Source organism: Ornithorhynchus anatinus, chromosome X1, assembly GCF_004115215.2.
Source record: "Ornithorhynchus anatinus isolate Pmale09 chromosome X1, mOrnAna1.pri.v4, whole genome shotgun sequence".
NCBI lineage: Eukaryota > Metazoa > Chordata > Mammalia > Monotremata > Ornithorhynchidae > Ornithorhynchus > Ornithorhynchus anatinus.
This window is the reverse complement of record NC_041749.1, coordinates 115704850-115725517: the sequence shown is the minus strand read 5'-3', so window position 1 is coordinate 115725517 and position 20668 is coordinate 115704850. Positions and strand designations below refer to the sequence as shown.

Sequence of the window (20668 nt, the reverse complement as noted above, 5' to 3'; positions counted from 1 at the left end):
CCCAATCCATCTTTTTCTCTGGTTGGGCCTTGAGGGGTTCAGAGTTAATGGGGAACCAAGTGAGATTTCATTCTCCCTTGCATGCCAACCAGCTGGCCAATTCTAGCTGCCCCACAGTGGTGAGAAGTCAGCCTCCTAATATAATAATGATGGTTTTTAAGTGCTTACTATGTGCCAAGCACTGTTCTAAGCGCTGGGTAGACACAAGGTAATCAGGTTGTCCCACATGGGGCTCACAGTCTTAATCCCCATTTTACAGATGAGGTAACTGAGGCCCAGAGAAGTTAAGTGACTTGCCCAATGTCACACAGCTGACAAGTGGCGAAGCCGGGATTAGAACCCATGACCACTGACTCCCAAGCCCGTGTTTTTTCCACTAAGCCACGCTGTACAGATGAGGTAACTGAGGCACAGAGAAGTTAAGTGGCTTGCCCAAGGTCACACAAGACAAGTGGCAGAACCGGGATTAGAATTATTGTCCTCACACTCCTAAATCCTTGCTCTTTCTACTAAGCCACGCTGCTGCTGCCCCTCTCCTATTCTACCCTCACAGCAGCAGGATTGACAGGGCTGAAACCATGCACCCTTCCCCCCACCCCCACCCCCCTCCAACACACACACACACACACTCTTCCCCCCCCTCCCCCCCAGACCATGCTTCCGTTCCTCTCTGCCTCCCCCCAAGCCACATCCTTAATGTGGCTGGGTCCCTGACCTCCACCATCCCCTCATTCATCATCATCATCATCGGTACTGATTGAGTTTTCCACTATGTGCAAGTCCTGTACTAGGCACGGATAGGACAGGCTAATACAAGGCATGATTTCTGTTGGAGGTTGCAATGCTGTGTTCCAGAGGGAAAGATGAGCCGATAATAATAATAATTATGGTATTTGTTAAGCGCTTACTATGTGCAGAGCACTGTTCTAAGCGCTGGGGTAGATACCGGGTAATCAGGATGTCCCACGTGGGGCACACGTTTTTAATCCCCATTTTTACAGATGAGGTAACTGAGGCCCAGAGAAGTTGTGACTTGCCCAAGGTCACACAGCAGACAAGTGGCAGAGTCGGGATTAGAACCCATGACCTCTGACTCCCAAGCCTGTGCTCTTTCCACTAAGCCACGCTGCTTCTCTATAATAATATTTGTTAAGCGCTTACTATGTGCCAAGTACTATTATAGGTACTTGGGGTAGATACAAGGTAATCAGGTTGTCGCACGAGGGGTTCACAGTCTTAATCCCCATTTTACAGATGAGGGAACTGAGGCACAGAGAAGTAAGTGGCACACCCAAGATCACACAGCAGCCAAGTGGCGGAGCTGGGATTCAAACCCCCAACCTCCCAAGCCCGTGCTCTTTCCACTAAGCCATGGTAAGATGGCAATTGATAGCTAAATAGTGGTTAAGAGACCAGATCAAAGTCCCAAACAAGCGAGGAGCGGGTCAGAAAAAGAGGGAAAGGTGAATGTGCCAAAGCGGCCGAGGGGATTGCATGATGGATGGAGAAAGTGGGTGGGGGTGGGGGGGTAAAATCAGGGAGTGCATCCTGGAGGGAGACAGCTTTGAAGGGGAAGTCAATCAGTGGTATTTTTTGAGCATTTATTGTGTGCAGGGGACTGTACTAAGTGCTTGGGAGAGTCCACTACAGTAGAGTAGGTAGACACAATCCCTGCCCCCAGGGAACTTACAGTCTAGAGGGGGAGGCAGACATTAAAATGAATTACAGATGGGGAAATGGCAGAGTATAAATTTATGTCCGTAAGTGCAGTGGGGCTGAGGTTGGGGGTGAATATCAAGTGCTTGAAGGGTACAGATCCAAGTGCATTGGTGACCGGAGAGGCAGGTAGGGGAAACAAGGGCTTAATTAGGGAGGGCCTCTTGTTGGAGATACGGTTTTAGGAGGGTTTTGAAGGCCGGGAGAGCGGCGGTCTGTCATATGTGGAGGGCTGTGGTTCGACCGTAGCAGAGGGTACAGGTGTGAAGGCCAGTGGGAGGCAGAAGGGACCAGAGTTTAGAGTGGCGAGCACAAGCTGGAGGGAAGTGGCAGAAAGACAAATAGAGAGCAGGGTGGCCTAGGAGAAAGAGCTCAGGCCTGAGCATCAGAGGACCTGGGTTCTACTTCTGACTGTGCTATTTGTCTGCTGTGTGACCTTGTGCAAGTCACTTAACTGCTCTCTACCTGTTTCCTCATTTGTAAAACCTGTTCTCCATCTTAGAACTCTGACCAACCTGATTATCTTGTCTCTACCCCAGCGGTTACCACATAGTTGTTGTCTTAAACTGTCGAGTCGTGTCCGACCCAGAGCGACACCATTGACAAATCTCTCCCAGAATTCCCCACTTCCATCTGCAATCGTTGCAATCTGCAAGAAAACCATAGGGTTTTCTTGGTAAAAATACAGAAGTGGTTTTCCATTGCCCCCTTCCACGCAGTAAACGAGTCTCTGCCCTTGACTCTCTCCCATGCCGCTGCTGCCCAGCACAGGACAGTTTTGACTTGTGACAGATTGCCTTCCACTCACTAGCCACTGCCCAAGCTAGGAATGGAATGGATAGGCCTCTGCTTGACTTTCCCTCCTGTAGTCATGACTGGTAGAGTACTGGAAACTCTCCAGGTGCAGCCCTGAGAGGGGGAGCACTTAATAAATGCTTCAATTACCACTGTTATTAGGTTAGAAGGAGCCAGCCTATGGCCTCCAAGAAGGTGGCTGTTTTTGTCTTGAGAAGTTGAGGCGGGTAGTTTGCTTGGTCCATGGAAAAGGGATTGCAAGAGCAAGTACCAACCAACCACCCTTTGCCCCTCTCCCTGGTTGGTGCTGCCCTCTAGACAGTGACTTTGGCTAGGGTTTGGGTTCAATCTGGCTCGAGAAGCAGTGTGTTCTCTGGAGTTCATTTAGTGTGATTTGCTTTACTTAACTGGGGATTGGCTCAAGTTGCGGAAGGAACCAATTGAGAACGGACATGAGAAACGAGCCCTTTGTTTGGATGGGATTGACTCTCCTTCTTAAGGCAATTTACTCCCTTTACTGCCTGGAGAAGTCCTCTCCCTCCCGCCCTCGCTTCCTCCCACAGCCTTGCGGTTGTTCTGGGCCCTGGTGGGAGTCATTAAGCGTTTACTGTGTGCTGAGCGCTTGGGAGAATATAATGGAGTCGGTAGACATGATCCGTCCTCAGGAGTTGAATATTAATTACGGTATTTGTTAAGCGCTTACTATGTGCCAGGCACTGTACCAAGCACTGGGATGGAGATGAGCAAATCGGATTGGACACAGCCCCTTGTCCCACATAGATGAGGTAACTGAGTCACAGAGAAGTGAAATGATTTGCCCAAGGTCACACAGCAGCCAAGTGGTGGTTCCCCCTCCCTCTTTCCCCTCCCTTCAGCACTGTGCTCATTTGTATATATTATTTATTACTCTATTTATTTTGTTAATGAGGTGTACATCCCCTTGATTCTATTTATTGTGATAATGTTGTCTTGTTTTTGTTTCGTTCTGTTTTGCTGTACCGTCTGTCTCCCCCGATTAGACTGTGAGCCCGTCATTGGGCAGGGATTGTCTCTATCTATTGCCGAATTGTACATTCCAAGTGCTTAGTATAGTGCTCTGCACATAGTAAGTGCTCAACAAATACTGTTGAATGAAGCCAGGATTAGAACCCATGACCTTCTGACTTCCAGGCCCATGTTCTATCCACTACGCCATGCTGCTTCTCTGTTTACAGTCTAGTAGGGATGGCAGACATGAGGGAAGCGGCAGAGTACAAGGATAAAAGGAGGGGTGAAAGCTTTAACACAGCCATGCCACATGCCGGAGCTTCAGGCTCGCTTTGCTTCTGAGCCTTCTGACAGGTTCAGCTACTCAAAAGGGCGCCTTTTTGGTGAGCTCCAGCCAGCCCCGTTATACCTAACCAACGGGAACATCGAGCAAGAGTGCGAAGGAAGGGGACACACGTGGGAGAAAAAAAATCCAAAAAACCCTACTTCCACCTTAGCTGTTACTATTAGTTTCAGCGTCACACTCCACACAAGTGGAGTAGCCCCTGGACGGAACTGCCTTTTATCTCTGATGCAGCTATTTGTTGCAGTATGGTACTCTCCCAAGCATGTAGTACAGTGCTTTGCACACAGTAAGTGCTCAATAAGTAATGATTGAATCTCTGATTTCCCTAGTCCACCCCCATTCTGGCTGGAGAGGTACTAATAAGCAGTGAATTGGGCTTTTTTTTTCCACTCCTGACTCTCTAGCCGTGAGCCTCCGCACCCTGGACAATCAGACAGACCCCGGATCATCGAGGCTGTCTTTAATTCAGCGCTCTAAAGTGGGGTTTTACTCTGCTGATGTCCACCAGACTTCTCCAACCCCCCACTTGTGGTGCACACTGAGGGGTTGTGCTCTTTCAGCCCGGCTAACCAGGACATACTGTGTTCCGGTAGGCCTTGTTTTGGTTGCCCAAGCGCTGTTCAGGGCGAACTCTCTCGGTGGTGCTTCTTCCATTCGCTAGAAACTCGGCGTGATGAATAATGAATGAGACCCGTAATCAAGAGTGGCAGGAGAATGGTGGAGTGTGGGGGGTGAGGGGTGCTGGGGGCTATTGTGGGTAAAGAGAAGCCAGGTCACACCCTTTTGCTCAAAAGCCTGGGGGTGGGGGCTGTCTGCTTCTGGACCCCTCCCCGGTCCCCATCCCACCTCTCAAATCAGAAAGGGGAGGCAGGGAGAAATTATTTTGAAACTGCCAGTCGCAGCAAAGTTGTTTCCTCAGTCGTAGAGCCGAACTACTCACAGCTGTGCCCTTGCTAACAAAACAGTTGTTAAATGCGTGTGTTAATTTGAGAGTGTCTCCTGACTTAATGACTACAACAGCGCTCCTAACTTGGGGGACCGAAACTGGCCTTTCCGAAGCTGTGGGACGATTCCTGCCCAGAAATAAATTGTCTTTTTTGGTGATGGTTTTTTTATTTTTTTTATTTTTTTAAAAAAAGAATAGTTCTCCGTTTGACATGTAAGAGGGCCCAGAGAGGGAAAAGTGGATCTGGAAGGAGGATTACAGTGGAAAGCGGATTATTTGAAATACGGTTATCAGTGATCCAAACCAAGGCTACTTTAGATAATGGGAGGGGTGGAGGTTAAGAAAGGGGAGAACGGATGGACAAAATTAGGGGGATTGTCATTTAGCTGCACTACTAGCCTTGTCCTCTGCAAACTCTTCCCACCCCCGCACCCTCTATGCACCTGCCTAATCTTTGTCTCTCTCAACTCAATAGAGTTGAAATATCTGGTTTTCATTTGATTGTATTTATTAAGCGCTTAGGGTATACAGAGCACTGTACTTAAGCGCTTGGGAAAATACAACACAACAATAAACAGTGACATTCCCTGCCCACAGTGAGCTCACAATCTGGTGGGCAGGGGGCAGGCGCTGGCGGTTAAGCGCACTGGCCCGTTGTGCAATAATTTTATGCTGTTCTCGACTCTGAAATAAATGACCGGAGTCCTAAATCCAGAGTGGAAAGCAAGATGAAAAGAAGCGGGTTTGGAAAGCAGGGCTGTCCCTTTCTGCGGAGTATTCCTTTTTCTTTTTTCTGTTTTTTTAAATGGTTTCAATTGATTGGATTTGAACCTCAGGGCTCCCTAATGGCCCAACTGGTGGCCATTGGGCAGTTATGCAAATGAGCCGTGGAAAGCCCCCTTTTATTTGGCCGCCTGGCCTCTATCTCCGTGGCTGGAACTTTGGATTTTCTGAAGCTTGATCTCCACTTCGCTCGCGGCCTTCCCCAGCCCATTCCTGAGCCACTGCATCTCTGGCTAGGAGCGACAAGCTTCCTCATGCGGCAGCCTTCGAGAAGTTGGAAAGGGTGAGGCCAAGTTTTGGATGTGGTAATAATAATAATAATAGCTGTGGCATTTAAGCACTTAAGCCAGGTGCTGTATTCAGTGATCATAACGATGATGTTTGTTAACCGCTTACCGTGTGTCAGACCCTGTTCTAAACCCTGGGGTGGGTACAGGCACCATAACAACGATAACGGAAGAACCGTTAGCAAGTGTATGGATTTATGGCAGAGGATAGGGCTTTCTGGAGACAATTCGATGGCATTTGATACTAATAATAATAATATAACAGGCCTAGAGAGATGAAGTGACTTGCCCAAGGTCACGCAGCAGATAAGTGGCAGAGCCAAGATTATTAATAATAATAATAATAATAATAATGTTGGTATTTGTTAAACGCTTACTATGTGCCAAGCACTGTTCTAAGCACTGGGGTAGATACAAGGTAATCAGGTTGTCCCACGTAGGGCTCACAGTCTTCATCCCCATTTTACAGAGGCACAGAGAAGTGAAGTGGCTTGCCCAAGGTCACACAGCTGACAAGCAGCGGAGCTGTGATCTCTGACCCACGATCTCTGACTCCCAGGCCCATGCTCTACTAGGCCACGCTGCTTCTCTCAATAAACATTCAGTTTGATCTCCTGGAAAATTAGAAATTTTTTCACTTAAAAAGTTCTGATCCATTAGATATTTAGAGAAGCAGCATGGACTTGGGAGTCAGAGGACAGGAGTTCTAATCCCGGCTCTGCCACTTCTCTGCTGTGTAACCTTGGTGAGTCATTTCACTTCTCTGGGCCTCAGTTCCCTCACTGTAAAATGGGGATTAAGACTGTGTACCCCACATGGGACAACCTGATTACCTTGTATCTACCCCAGTGCTTAGACCAGTGCTTGGCACATAGAAAGCACTTAACAAATAACATCATTGTTATCTGTGATAGAGGAGCAATTGCTTTTTTTTTTTTTTTGAGGGGGCATTTCCTACAGTGAGAAGCAGTGTGGCCTAGTGGATAGAGATGGGCCTGGGAGTCAGAAGGTCATGGGTTCTAATCCTGGGTCCACCACCTGTCTGCTGTGCGGCCTTGGGCAAGTCACTTCTCTGTGCCTCAGTTACTTCATCTGTCAAATGGGGATTGAGACTGTGAGCCCCATGTGGGACAGGGACTGTGTCCAGCCTGATTTGCTTGTATCCACCCCAGCGCTTAGTACAGAGCCTGGCACACAGTAAGCGCTTAACAAATACCACTATTATTATTATTACATCAACATTTGCAGCTGCTTCCCCAAAGCTGAATATCTTTTGATCTTTGGTGTTTTGATCAAACACCCTCTCCCCACTCTTCTTCTCCACTGTCCCTGCCCCCCGCCAATCTCATGACAAAACCAAGGCTCAGAGAGGGCCCGTGGTAGATCCAGGGTCACACAGCAAGTCAGAGGCAGAACTGCCACTTGACTCCAGGTCCTCCATTCCCAGGTCTGTGGATTCACAATCCACTCCATTACCACAGTGCTTCCAGCTCAGGAAGGAATTGTGGGTTCGAGCCCCAGTTTTTGCCTCCCACATCCTTTTGGTGCCACTAGAATCAAGACTTCCGGATGATTTGAATGACCTTTTCCTGGCATAATGACCGCTTTCCTTTGGATGCCTGTGCTTAATTGCCTCTCTCCCAGTCCAGATTAGACCAGCTCCTGGGAGGGCAGTGTTAACATTCCTAGCACCCGCGGAATTTAAGGTTACAGCCCTGAAAAAACAATTTGCTGGATGTGCAAGCTATAGGATCTTTTGGAAAAAAGCAGCCCAATTCGGAGAGCTTTTGCATGTCACCGACCTCCCCAGTCTTCCTTCTCCTGCTTCCGTCAGAAGTCAGGGTTTGAGCCAGACGCGCCGTTAGCAAAGAAATAAGCAGGGTCTGAATTGTCGCAGTTTGGTGGTCCTGATGCAGAAGGGCGTGGGCGTTTGTGATTGAGGGAGCCAAGAGGGCACTTCTGTGCCTGAACGCTGGCAGGGGTCTGTGCGTGCTTCCCAACCTGAGCTCACCCGAGGGACCCGATCCTTGGCGACTGCCCCACCCCTTGGCTCGGGCCAGCGGAGTGTCCCGAGGTGAGGGTGGGGCCGTTCGGCAAGAGAAAGAAAGACCCGTTGGTGAGTCGCCCGGGGGACGACATCGGGGTGGCAGAGAGACTGAGGCTCGACTGGAGATGTCTGCAGAGCCTGGCTGTCCCCAGACGTGCTTGATGCTCAGACCCTCTCTCCTCCCGCCCCGGGAAGTCTCAGCTCTTCCCTCTGCGGCTAGGCTCCCTCTGGGCCATCCTCCGGAATGAGCTTTCAGCGAGAGTCCGATCGTCCGCCGGCTTCATTAGTGATAGCCTGTCTAGACACCGGGGGTGCGATACCATCACCCGCGTGGTGATGTGTTGTCTCGTCCAACGCCGATTGCCTGGAGCAGGGCAGAGATGTCGGGCTGTTTGCTGTTCACTGCCTAAACTCCTTTACTAAAGCAGGTGACCTTGACGCGCTGCCAGTCACTGCTTCCTCTCAGGCCCCGCTACCTCCCCGACGCTTAAAAGCCCCTCCAGGCTCAGATGTCTTCTCCAGCCTGACCGATTGGGTCCCAAACAGCAGGCTAGGGGGCTTCGGAGGTGTTTATGATGGGGATGTTGTTTTCCTGGGCTCAGGGGACCCTAACTGGGGTTGGGGGCGTGGGGGGTGAGAAAATGACGACGAGGGGAGCAGGGATTGCTGAGCGAGCCACCCCAAATCACCAATAGGCCAGGAGTCTCGACCTTCCCTCTTCTCCATGCCTCCTACCCACCCCAAATCTTTTCACCAGGAAAGAGATGCTCAAGCAGCAGCAGGGACAGGATTTATGTTTCACCCTCACCTCCCCCCGCTTCTCCACCTCTCCTAGGGCTGGGGCTACCAAGCAATGACATCTCAAGAAAAGGTGGGCATTAAAAGAGAGGGGTGAGAAGACCTGCATCACCCACACACTGGCTCTTCAACCCCTGCACCAACAAATTTTTATTTAAAAAAACCTAAAGAAACGTTTCGCACTTGGCATAGGGTGTAGGTATTGGGGAGGGTGGAATGATGCGAGATTTGAGACTTGCTACCAGCAGTCTTTCTTCCCTATCACAGGCAGGGTTGGCCTATTCCCTGTGGGCATTTGGATTGATCCATAGCAATTTGGCATAGTGGATAGAACACAGACCTGGGAATCAGATGGTCTTGGGTTCTAATCCAGGCTCCACCACTTGTCTGTTGTGTGACATTGGGCAAGTCACTTTACTTCTCTGTGCCTCAGTTCCCTCATTTGGGAAATGGGGATTAAGTTTGTGAGCTCTATGTGGGACAGGGACCATGTCCAACCTGATTATCTTGTTTCTACCCCAGCACTTAGAAAAGGGCCTGGCACGTAGTAAGAGCTTAACAGGTACCGTAATTATTATTATTATTATTAGCATCTCTATCTCTGAGTCCCTCACCGTTGTGTATGCGTGCTCTCTTTCTCTTTCCCGCCCCGCAAATAAAGAGGGTGGTAACTTTGGAATAACTCATTCAGCCTTGCAGACAAGTACCAGCCCAAGCTAAACCACTCCTTAGTTTGGACAAGTGACAATTTGCAAGGCTGCAACCAACTAGATGTCATGAAAGCGAACAAACCAAAGACCCGGTTGAGGCCTCAGAGCTTGCATGCTAGAGAGACAAGAGAAGTAAACATAATCCAGGACCAGAAGCTTTATTGGGGTGGAGGTGGGGGGTATTTTGTGTGTCATTTGGTTTTCAGGAGCTTGGTGTTAGGAGTGAGGAAGTACTTCAAAATGGACTCATCTGGTTTGCCTGTCCGGGTTGAGGGCAAGGCATAAAATGGAATAGTTGGAAGAGAATAATCCTCTGGTGTTTCTACTTCCACCTGAGATCGGAAGACCCCGGCACCGTGCAGGTCCAGTGTTACTAGTGTCTGTGTGACCATCAGACGCAGACTTTTCCAAGGGTCCCTATTGACCTCCTCGATGCCCTCCTGCCCTCACTGTCCTCATTCTCTTCCCTCCCATCTATCTCCCGAGAAGAGACCGCTCTTCTGCTCTTGGGGTCTAACCTTTCTAGCTGGACCTTGGACCCCTTTCCTTCTCACTGATTCTTAAAGGAATGGCTCCCACTCCCTTCTGGCCTTTGCCCTCGGCCTTCAGATGAACCAAAGGCTCCCCAGTGCTGGCAAAAATCCGTCCACCCCCCACGACAATCATTTCCCATTCCTTTTCAAACTTCTTGAATGAGATGTACACACCTTCTGCCTCCTCTTCATCTCCAGCAATTTTGACCAAATGACCACCTTTTGGCTAAACTCAATGGTCCTATTCTGAACTACTCTGCCCCAGTCTCTCGGCCGCCTCTGACCTGGCTGACCACTCCGCTTCTTAGAACCCAGAGAAGCAGTATGGCCTAGTGGATAGAGCACGGGCCTGGGAGTCAGGAGAACCTGGGTTCTAATCCCAGCTCTGCCACTTGTCTGCTGCGTGACCTTGGACAAGACACTTAGCTTCCCTGTCCTTCCATTACCTCATCTGTAAAATGGGGATGAAGACCGTGAACCCCATGTGGGACATGGACTGTGTCCAACCTGATTAGCTTTTATCTGCCCCAACACTTAGTACAGTGCCTGGTATATATTAAGTGCTTAACAAATACCATTTTAAAAAAAAACAAACCAAAAACAACCCTTTCCCTGCATTGTTCTCCTGATCTCTTCTTACTCTCCTCCTTGGTCTTTTTGGCTGGCGTTCCATCCTTCCCCAGAAGCCTCCATCCTTGGTCCTCTACCCTTCTCCACTGTGCCTCCACACTCTGAGGATGCTCCCCCAGCTGTGACCACCTCTTTGCACCTCCAGCTCTGCCTTCGTCCATGCTCCAACCTTGGTTCTCTCACCTCTTGCTTCTAATACTCAAAATGTCAAAAACAGAACTCGGTCTTCCCTCCTAACTCCCCCATTCATTCATTCATTCAATAGTATTTATTGAGCGCTTACTATGTGCAGAGCACTGTACTAAGCGCTTGGGATGAACAAGTCGGCAACAGATAGAGACAGTCCCTGCCGTTTGACGGGCTTACAGTCTAATCGGGGGAGACGGACAGACAAGAACAATGGCAATAAACAGAGTCGAGGGGAAGAACATCTCGTAAAAACAATGGCAACTAAATAGAATCAAGGCGATGTACAATTCATTAACAAAATAAATAGGGTAACGAAAATATATACAGTTGAGCGGACGAGTACAGTGCTGTGGGGATGGGAAGGGAGAGGTGGAGGAGCAGAGGGAAAAGGGGAAAATGAGGGTTTAGCTGCGGAGAGGTAAAGGGGGGATGGCAGAGGGAGTAGAGGGGGAAGAGGAGCTCAGTCTGGGAACGCCTCTTGGAGGAGGTGATTTTTAAGTAGGGTTTTGAAGAGGGAAAGAGAATGTTTGGCGGAGGTGAGGAGGGAGGGCGTTCCAGGACCGCGGGAGGACGTGACCCAGGGGTCGACGGCGGGATAGGCGAGACCGAGGGACGGTGAGGAGGTGGGCAGCGGAGGAGTGGAGCGTGCGGGGTGGGCGGTAGAAAGAGAGAAGGGAGGAGAGGTAGGAAGGGGCAAGGTGATGGAGAGCCTCGAAGCCTAGAGTGAGGAGTTTTTGTTTGGAGCGGAGGTCGATAGGCAACCACTGGAGTTGTTTAAGAAGGGGAGTGACATGCCCAGATCGTTTCTGCAGGAAGATGAGCCGGGCAGCGGAGTGAAGAATAGACCGGAGCGGGGCAAGAGAGGAGGAAGGGAGGTCAGAGAGAAGGCTGACACAGTAGTCTAGCCGGGATATAACGAGAGCCCGTAATAGTAAGGTAGCCGTTGGGGTGGAGAGGAAAGGGCGGATCTTGGCGATATTGTAGAGGTGAAACCGGCAGGTCTTGGTAACGGATGGGATGTGTGGGGTGAACGAGAGGGACAAGTCAAGGATGACACCGAGATTGCGGGCCTGAGAGACGGGAAGGGTGGTTGTGCCATCCACGGTGATAGAGAAGTCTGGGAGAGGACCGGGTTTGGGAGGGAAGATGAGGAGCTCAGTCTTGCTCATGTTGAGTTTTAGGTGGCGGGCCGACATCCAGGTGGAGACGTCCTGGAGGCAGGAGGAGATGCGAGCCTGAAGAGAGGGGGAGAGGACAGGGGCGTAGAGATGGTAGTCAAAGCCGTCAGAGCGAATGAGTTCACCGAGGGAGTGAGTGTAAATGGAGAACAGAAGAGGGCCAAGAACTGACCCTTGAGGAACTCCAACAGTTAAAGGATGGGAGGGGGAGGAGGCTCCAGCAAAGGAGACCGAGAATGATCGGCCAGAGAGGTAAGAGGAGAACCAGGAGAGGACAGAGTCCGTGAAGCCAAGGTGAGATAAGGTTTGGAGGAGGAGGGGATGGTCGACAGTGTCAAAGGCAGCAGAGAGGTCAAGGAGGATTAGAATGGAGTAAGAGCCATTGGATTTGGCAAGAAGGAGGTCATGGGTGACCTTAGAGAGAGCAGTCTCGGTAGAGTGGAGGGGACGGAAGCCAGATTGGAGGGGGTCTAGGAGAGAATGGGAGTTAAGGAATTCTAGGCATCGATTGTAGACGACTCATTCTAGGATTTTGGAAAGGAAGGGTAGTAGGGAGATAGGACGATAACTGGAGGGGGAAGTGGGGTCAAGAGCGGGTTTTTTTAGGATGGGGGAGACGTGGGCATGTTTGAAGGCAGAGGGGAAGGAGCCCTTGGAGATTGAGTGGTTAAAAATAGAAGTTAAGGAAGGTAGGAGGGCAGGGGCGATGGTTTTAAGAAGGTGAGAGGGAATGGGGTCCGAGGCGCAGGTGGAGGGGGTGGCACTTGCGAGGAGGGAGGAGATCTCCTCTGAGGATACTGCAGGGAAGGATGGGAAAGTATGGGAGGGGGTCGGTGGGGGGGAGGGGAGAGGCGGAGGGGTGACTTTGGGGAGCTCAGACCTATTGCTGGTGGCACCACCGCCAGGTGATCTCTGTCCCAGAAGCTCACCACCTGGTGTCAGCCCGAAGGTGGGAGGTAAATGACAAAGACTTTTATTATTTTCATTATTACTTTATGGGCTTTGTTAAGGGTTTACTATGTCCCAGGCACTGTACTAAGCACTGGGCTAGACCCAAGCTAATCAGGTTGGATGCAGTTTCTTGTCCCAAGTGGGGCTCACAGGCTCAATCCCAATTTTACAGATGAGGTCACTGAAGCACAGGGGAGGGAAGTGACTTACCCAAGGTCACACAACAGACAAGTGGTAGAATTAGGATCCAGGTCCTTCTGACTCTCAGGCCTGTGCTCTAGCCCCTAGGCTCCTCTGAGGCCCCTAAACCCTGCTGGTTCTTCCCCTGTAATGTGTCCTGGATGGCCACCCCCCTGGTGGCTGTACAGTGAGCACTAGGTACAGTGCTCTGCACACAGTAAGTGCTCAATAAATTGGTTCCAACCATGCCTCTAAGTCTCTCCTCTTTTCGGTCTGGCTTGCATTCAACTGCCTGGATCATCTCTTGAAGAGGTCATTCGTAACCCATCACTTCCCCCTTCTCCAAAACTTCCAGTGGCTCTTCACTCCTCATCTAAAACCAAAATTCCTGATCACTTCCCTTCAAGGCTCTCCATCGTTTCTTCTTCCCATTGCTCTCGCTCTTGATTCTTCCATCTCCCACCTCTCCCTCTAACTGGAACACCGCTTCCCCTCCTGCCAAACTAGATCTCTCCCCGCCTTCAAAAATGTCACCCCCCCCACAGTGATTGTCACCACCACCATCCACTCCCCCCACCTTAGTCCTCAAGGTGTCATTTTACTTATTCATTATTTATTTAATCGCTCCCTTTTGTGTTTACCATCTGTATCTCTGCCCTTTACTCTTTTGCCTCTTGTAGATGCGGCAATTTATGTCTATTCTAGTAATAGTAATGACATTTAAGTACTTACAACGTACAGAGCACTGGGGAGACATAGAAGGACATTGATCAGACATGGTCTTGGCCCATGGGGGAGAGTACAGGGAAGAAAAACAAGATAAATTCAGCCAAAGCAACCAAAATAAGAAGAGCAGTACATCCCTGCTGGAAAAGAAAGGACCTCAGCCTCCTCGCTGCTCCAGGCAGCGTCTTCTATGGTCCAAAGTAACTGCTTCAGCTTCCTCTTGTGGAGGGTGGGGGCGGGGCTTCTAACCAGTGCCAGAGGGGCCTGTCACAGTCATCAGGCAGAGCCCTGAAGGAGGGGTGGGGGGAGCTCCTGCCCCACATGCTTTCCTCCTCTACTGCCAATCTGTACTTTATCTCATCTCTCTCGCCGCCGCCACCTCACCCACATCCTGCGTCAGGCCTGAAACCCCCCTCTCCACCCTTCGTATCTGATAGACCACTACCCTCCCCATCTTCAAAGCCTCCTAAAATCACATCTCCTCAAGAGGCCTTTCCTGAGTGAGCCCTCATTTCCCCACCCTATTTGCCCTCCCTTTTGTGTTGCCTCTGCACTCAGATCTATGCCCCTGCAGCCCCACAGCACTTGTGTGCATCTCCTTGTACTCAGTTACTTCCCTTACTTCTCTTTTATTTTAATGTCCCTCTCCCCCATCTAGCCTCCTAAGGCCCTTGAGGGCCGAGAACGTGCCTACCAACTGTATTGTCTTATTTATTGTGCTTACTGTGTGCGGAGCACTGGACCAGGCGCTAGGAAGAATACAGTGTATTAGAGTTGGGAGACACGCTCCCGGCCCACAGTGAGCTAAGCACTCAGTCCAGTCTACATGTGTTAAGCACTCAATAAACACAGATGATGGTTGGGTCATGCGGGAGGCGGGCTTTACTCCCTGGACATGGCAGGTCACCGTATTGTCAAATCGAGGTTCTTCTCCCCTACCCCCATTAGATTGAGATTTTCTCAAAGGCTTCCCGGTCTCTCTGTTTGACTGTGTTCATTCATTCAATCAATCGTATTTATTGCCAGGATTCCCGGCTCATCTTCCTGCAGAAACGATCTGGGCATGTCACTCCCCTTCTTAAACAACTCCAGTGGTTGCCTATCAACCTCCGCTCCAAACAAAAACTCCTCACTCTAGGCTTCAAGGCTCTCCATCACCTTGCCCCTTCCTACCTCTCCTCCCTTCTCTCTTTCTACCGCCCACCCCGCACGCTCCGCTCCTCTGCCGCCCACCTCCTCACCGTCCCTCGGTCTTGCCTATCCCGCCGTCGACCCCTGGGTCACGTCCTCCCGCGGTCCCGGAACGCCCTCCCTCCTCACCTCCGCCAAACTGATTCTCTTTCCCTCTTCAAAACCCTACTTAAAAATCACCTCCTCCAAGAGGCGTTCCCAGACTGAGCTCCTCTTCTCCCTCTACTCCCTCTGCCATCCCCCCTTTACCTCTCCGCAGCTAAACCCTCATTTTCCCCTTTTCCCTCTGCTCCTCCACCTCTCCCTTCCCATCCCCACAGCACTGTACTCGTCCGCCCAACTGTATATATTTTTGTTACCCTATTTATTTTGTTAATGAATTGTACATCGCCTTGATTCTATTTAGTTGCCATTGTTTTTACGAGATGTTCTTCCCCTCGACTCTGTTTATTGCCATTGTTCTTGTCTGTCCGTCTCCCCCGATTAGACCGTAAGCCCGTCAAACGGCAGGGACTGTCTCTATCTGTTGCCGACTTGTTCATCCCAAGCGCTTAGTACAGTGCTCTGCACATAGTAAGCGCTCAATAAATACTATTGAATGAATGAATGAATGGTGGCAAAAGGGTGCCCTGTACCCAACTGGTTTGTACCCTCAATCGGACGGCCGTTGCTTCCGGACACCGGTGAGCCTGGTGGCCACGATTCAGATCGCCCGGGCTTATGTGGGAGAGGTGGGGAACCTGGGAGGGAGAAGGGTGGACACCCCGCTGTGTGGATTAGTTACAGTCTTGTTGGCGAGTCCCAGAAAGGTTATCACGTTTTCGCCGTTTCTAGCTCTCTTTCTACCCTCTAGGCTGTAAGCTCATTGTAGGCAGGGGATGTGGCTGCTACTTCTCTTGTATTGTACTCGCCCAAGCGCTTAGTACAGTGCTCTGCACATAGGAGGCGCTCAATAAATACGATTGACTGACAACTACTCCATTTTGCCACATCGTTTCAGTCAAGTTTGTCTTCCTCCCTCTCTGCCTAGAGTATCTCTTCTGGGTGCAACAGCCTCCCTACTTCTGTGTGCCATCTCTCCCCCGAACCTTCCCTCTCCCCCTCAAACCTCTATGGGGGAGCTTTCCCCAATTCACCCCACCCACTCTCCAGTCCACTGGCACAATCTGTTAATCAGCCGCCTCTTTGTCCACCTCATTCTTGTCATTAGAGTGTGTGAGTTCACGCATATTTATGCTGGTTTATATTTATCCTCTGTAAACTCGATGCGGGCAGGGATCGCGGCTACCAGCTCTTTTGCATCGTACTCTCCCAAGAGCTGAATACAGTGCTCTGCACACCAGTAAGCGCTCAATAAATACGATTGATGGGTTTGTTGCTTACTTCTTCTCTCCTATTAATTGTAAGCTCCTTGAGATCTGGAACCTGGTCTGGTCTTTTAAAGGTGGACCCTTAAAACCACCTTGGACCCTGACTCGGTTCCTCTTTCCTGTCTGTAGGAGGAGAAGGAGAAGCGCCGCATGGAACAGCTGGAACGCAAGAAGGAGATTCAGCGGCTACTGGAGGAGGAGGACTCCAAGCTGAAAGGGAAGTCCCTTAAGCCTCTCCCCTCTGGCAAGATCACTAGATCTCAGATTGAAGACATGATCCGAAAAGATCAGCAGAAGGAATATGAGGATTCAGGTTTGCTTTCTCCCATCATTACCTAAGCCAGGCATCGGCAATGCCTTTTTGGAAAGAGGGAGGAGTCCTAGTGGCCATGGGTAAAGCATGCGGAAGTTTCCAGGGGTCTGGGGGGTGGGGGGGGGGGGTCTGCAGGCGCAATTTAGTAGAGAAGCAGCATGGCATAATGGATAGAGCCCGGGTCTGGGAATCAGAAGGTCATGAGTTCTAATTCCAGCTCCACCACTTGTCAGCTGTGTGACCTTGGGCAAGTCACTTCACCTCTCTGGGCCTCAGTTACATCATCTGTAAACTGGAGATTGAGACGTGAGCCCTACTGTGTCCAACCCGATTTGCTTCTATCCACCCCAGCACTTAGTACAGTGCCTTGCGCGTAGTAAGCACTCAACAAATACCGTAATTATTCTTGTTGTTGTTGTTGTTAGTAGTAATTTCACTTGCAAGCCTCGAGTCCTTGGCCCCTGCACCAAGTTAGTGTGTTCGGGACTCCCTGTGGCCCATGCACTCTGTTGGCAGTGTCATCGCAGACTCCCTCTCACTCTCTTCTTCTGTCTTATAGTGGAGAAACCAAAGAGTCATCTTGAAGTTCCCCTGGAAGAAAATATGAACCGCAGAGTGCTGGAAGGAGAGCTAGAAGCCAGAACTATCGAAGATGCTCTGGCGCTTCTCAGGTATCTGAGCATCAGGCCGGTAGTCGGGTGGTGGTCTTCTCCGGGTCCGGTGGTCCCGGTCCCTCTTGTGATTTCCATAACCCCTCGATGGTGGAAGCAGCTGTGATCGCTTGTGCCTGTCGCTCGGCTCAGAAGGCGCCAGATCGAGAGCTGGGGAAGTCGGGCCCATGGGGAGAGATGGTGAAAGGAAACGCCCTTCCAGCCACTTCCTGGGGCACCTTGTGGATATGGGTCCTCTTGCCCTCAGCCGTAAGGGCCAAGGTCATAGGCCACACCGGGGTCCGGATGACTCCTGGCTTAGGGTCGCGTTGGCAGGAGCCCATTTTGATTCCCTTCCCCTCACTTGGACCCAACAGCCTGGAGGTCAGGAGGCCCTCGGGGCCCGGGTTCCCAGGTCCACCTAGCTTCTAAGTTCCTTGAGGGCAGGGATCGTGGCCCTTCTCTAACCGGGACCCCCACGGGCTCTCGGGAAGGGCTTCCCAGATGGGTGTCGCCCCGGTGCCAGACTCTCCCTTCCTGGGGAGCTCAGTCCCGCTCTCTGGTCTCGCTCGGAAGCCTGCCCGGAAGGAAGGTCCCGAACCCGCCGCCAGCATCCGCGGGCCAGATGGAGCGAGGAGCCCATCGGCCTAGGCCTGGCCTGGCCTGGCCTGTCTGGCCGGGAGGGGGGCCGGTGGCCCCGGCCCCCTCAGGCTGCTCACAGCCCGCCCTCTGTCCCTCCCTCCCCAGTGTTTCCGACGACTCGGACAGACACCCCGAGCGGCGGATGAAAGCCGCCTTTGCTGCCTTCGAAGAACAGCACCTGCCGCGCCTCAAGAAGGAAAATCCCAATATGCGGCTGTCCCAGCTGAAGCAGCTGCTGAAGAAGGAATGGATGAAGTCCCCCGAGAACCCCATGAACCAACAGTACGTGGCCTACAATGCCCAGAAATGAGCCCAGGATCCACCTGGCCGCCCGCCCACAGTCCTCTGAGGGTGAGGGGGTTGATTCCATCAACAGCACAAACCTTTCTATAGTATAAAAGCAGAGGCCTTGCAGTAGGCCCCATGCTGTTCAGCCTCAAGTTAAGCCTCTTTTCTTCGCCTGAAGTAGGGGGTTGGGGAGGCCCTGGGCCCCAGCTACCACCTGCTGGGCCCATAGCTCTGGCTTCATTTTTTGATGTTTTTTTCTGGTGTCCCCTCTTCTTCCCCTTACCTCCTCCTCCTTCCTGCCCCACCTTGGCTCCATCATCCAGTCCCGACCCCTCACACCCACAGAGTTGATTTTAAAATGGAAAGTCCAAGGTCTGGGTAATAATCGATCATGGAATGAGAACATTTAAGCAAATCACATGTGCGTGCACGCCCGCCCCCCCCTCCCAGAATAGCTGAAAGTCGTGAGAGCCCAGAACCTTGCCACAATCAGTGTGAATCCCCCACCCCCCCAATAAAGCGACAGTTCCCTAAACCACCCTGACCCCTATGGCATACTGCCAGCCTGTGACCGTGTGTGTTGGTGTGTGTGTGAGATATGGAGTCCGCACTAGGACCTGTCCTTGGGCAGAACCCTCAGCCCCCTCTTTAGAGGGAATAACTGAGGCATCTTAGCCAGGACAGAGGTGCGTTAGCAAAGTCTAGTCCTTCTGTCTTTCCTGCTCTTGCTCCCAGTCCCAGCGTTCATGCCTTCTCCCAGGAACTGAACCCCGCCAAAGCTGGTCCCTGGCTGGTTCCAAGACAACTGGGGAGGGAGCCTGTGGCCGGAGTGAAGAGAGAGTCTCTGCTAGAGGAGAATAGCAACATCCCCATCCCCCGGGAAGAACCTTTACGCTCTCCCTGGGGCCCTGGAGTATCCCCTGGGCCTGGCGGAGGTGTGATAAGACCTGCCTCCCCCACTGCCAGATGCCAACACCTCTGCCCTGTGCCCTTCAAAGCTCATTCTCTGCTGGACCAATTAACGAGATCCCAGACTTGGTTTTTCACATGGGGCCTGACCTCCCCCTGGGCAGATTGGCCAAGTGTCGGACACGGTTAACTCAGCCCGGCCGGCCCACGGCGGGCAAGAGGAGAGAAGAATCCGGGAGCTCCGTTTGAGACAGAGCAGCACGACCCCAGATGGGATTGGAGATCCGATGCTACTCCGGCAATAAATAACTTATCTCTCCGTAATCCACGGATTCCTCTTTTTTCCTCTTCCCTGGCCTCCCTCTTCTGCGGCTGTCACAGGCTCTTTGATCTCCTCTGTTGGGAGGTAAAGGAAGCTGGCTACCTAGGCGGCTCCAGCCTACCCCCCACCTCTGCTCTGCCGTGTTCCCCACCCCCCACAGGGTAGAGGGAAGGGCCACTCTCTGTGGCACGGGCTTCCCGCTCCCACAAGATGTCGGAGGGGGAGGTGGCTGAAAGCTCTACCGGGCCTGCGGCTTTTGGAAAGCCAGCCCAGATGGACGGCCGATTCGGCTCACGGTGCGTGAAAGTGCAGAGCTGACTCACGGGCCGCCTCCAGGCTGTCGCCGAGCCCATCTAACCTCAAGGGGGAGAGGTTGGTGGGGCTGGGGGAGGTGAGCATACGAGGCCCGACTTCCCCGTGCCCACCCCCTGCCCCGACCCCCTGATCCCTGATCTTCCTGTGGTTTGGGGATGTTTTGAAACCCGATCTCTCGCTCTGGTCCGTGGCCCGGGGCGGGTGGGTAGTGAAGCTTCCCTACAGCTGTGCTGATCTGGCCCTTTGCATCGAGTACCTCCAGGACAAGCAGCCAGCTTTCCTGCCTCTGGGTGAGGTGCAAGGCCAGTGCTTTGCGGCTAGCTGAATTTCCAGGACTTGGGGAGGGGTGTTGGGGAAAGGCCCAGGAATTCTCTCCCTCTCTCTCTTCCCCACTCCTACATCCTCTCCGGCGGGGGCACCAGAAATGCCAGCCTTGTGCTCTGTGCCATGGAAGGCAGCCCAACTGGGAGAAGACTAGAAAGCTGCGTGTGCATGATGGCATGTCTCCGGGCCCTGTCCCCCATCCTCCCTCCCTCTTGTGTTGGCGTGAAAGTTTGTGTTTTATGTTTAAACAAATATGCAACCTGCAACCAATTAAAGACAAAGCTGATGCATTTGCCAGTGTGGTGGAATCTTCTTTTCCTGGAAGCTGACGCACCACTTGTGCTAAGAAGGTTAGGAGTACTGGGAAGTCCCCAAGGGCAGTGTAGTTTGGTCTGGCCCTAGCGTGATCGGATTCTTCCCCCAACCCCGACCAAAACACTGGGGGGAAAGTAGCAAGAGGCCCTATCTATTTTTGAGGAATGGGGAGATGTGAACAACGGTTTTTCAGAAAATTGATCCAGGCACCAGAGTGAAGTAAGGAC

General features: G+C 51.7%; 1 protein-coding gene and 1 non-coding gene across 3 annotated transcripts in view; one reads left to right on the top strand and one right to left on the bottom strand.

The window, feature by feature from the left end:
* CCDC124 (coiled-coil domain containing 124) overlaps window positions 1-20416 on the top strand; it is a 53052-nt gene extending 32636 nt beyond the window's left edge. For both annotated transcript variants that reach the window (XM_039910182.1, XM_029050665.2), the window contains 3 exons: window positions 16493-16676; window positions 17236-17347; window positions 18074-20416. In XM_039910182.1, the coding sequence (XP_039766116.1) occupies window positions 16493-16676; window positions 17236-17347; window positions 18074-18278 (501 nt within the window). In that variant the 3' untranslated portion in view covers window positions 18279-20416. The remainder of the gene's footprint in view (window positions 1-16492; window positions 16677-17235; window positions 17348-18073) is intronic.
* Window positions 2498-2635, bottom strand: LOC114806914. Its single transcript, XR_003754967.1, has one exon. It is a non-coding gene; the product is annotated as a small nucleolar RNA SNORA7 (small nucleolar RNA).
* Window positions 20417-20668: the final 252 nt, after the last annotated feature.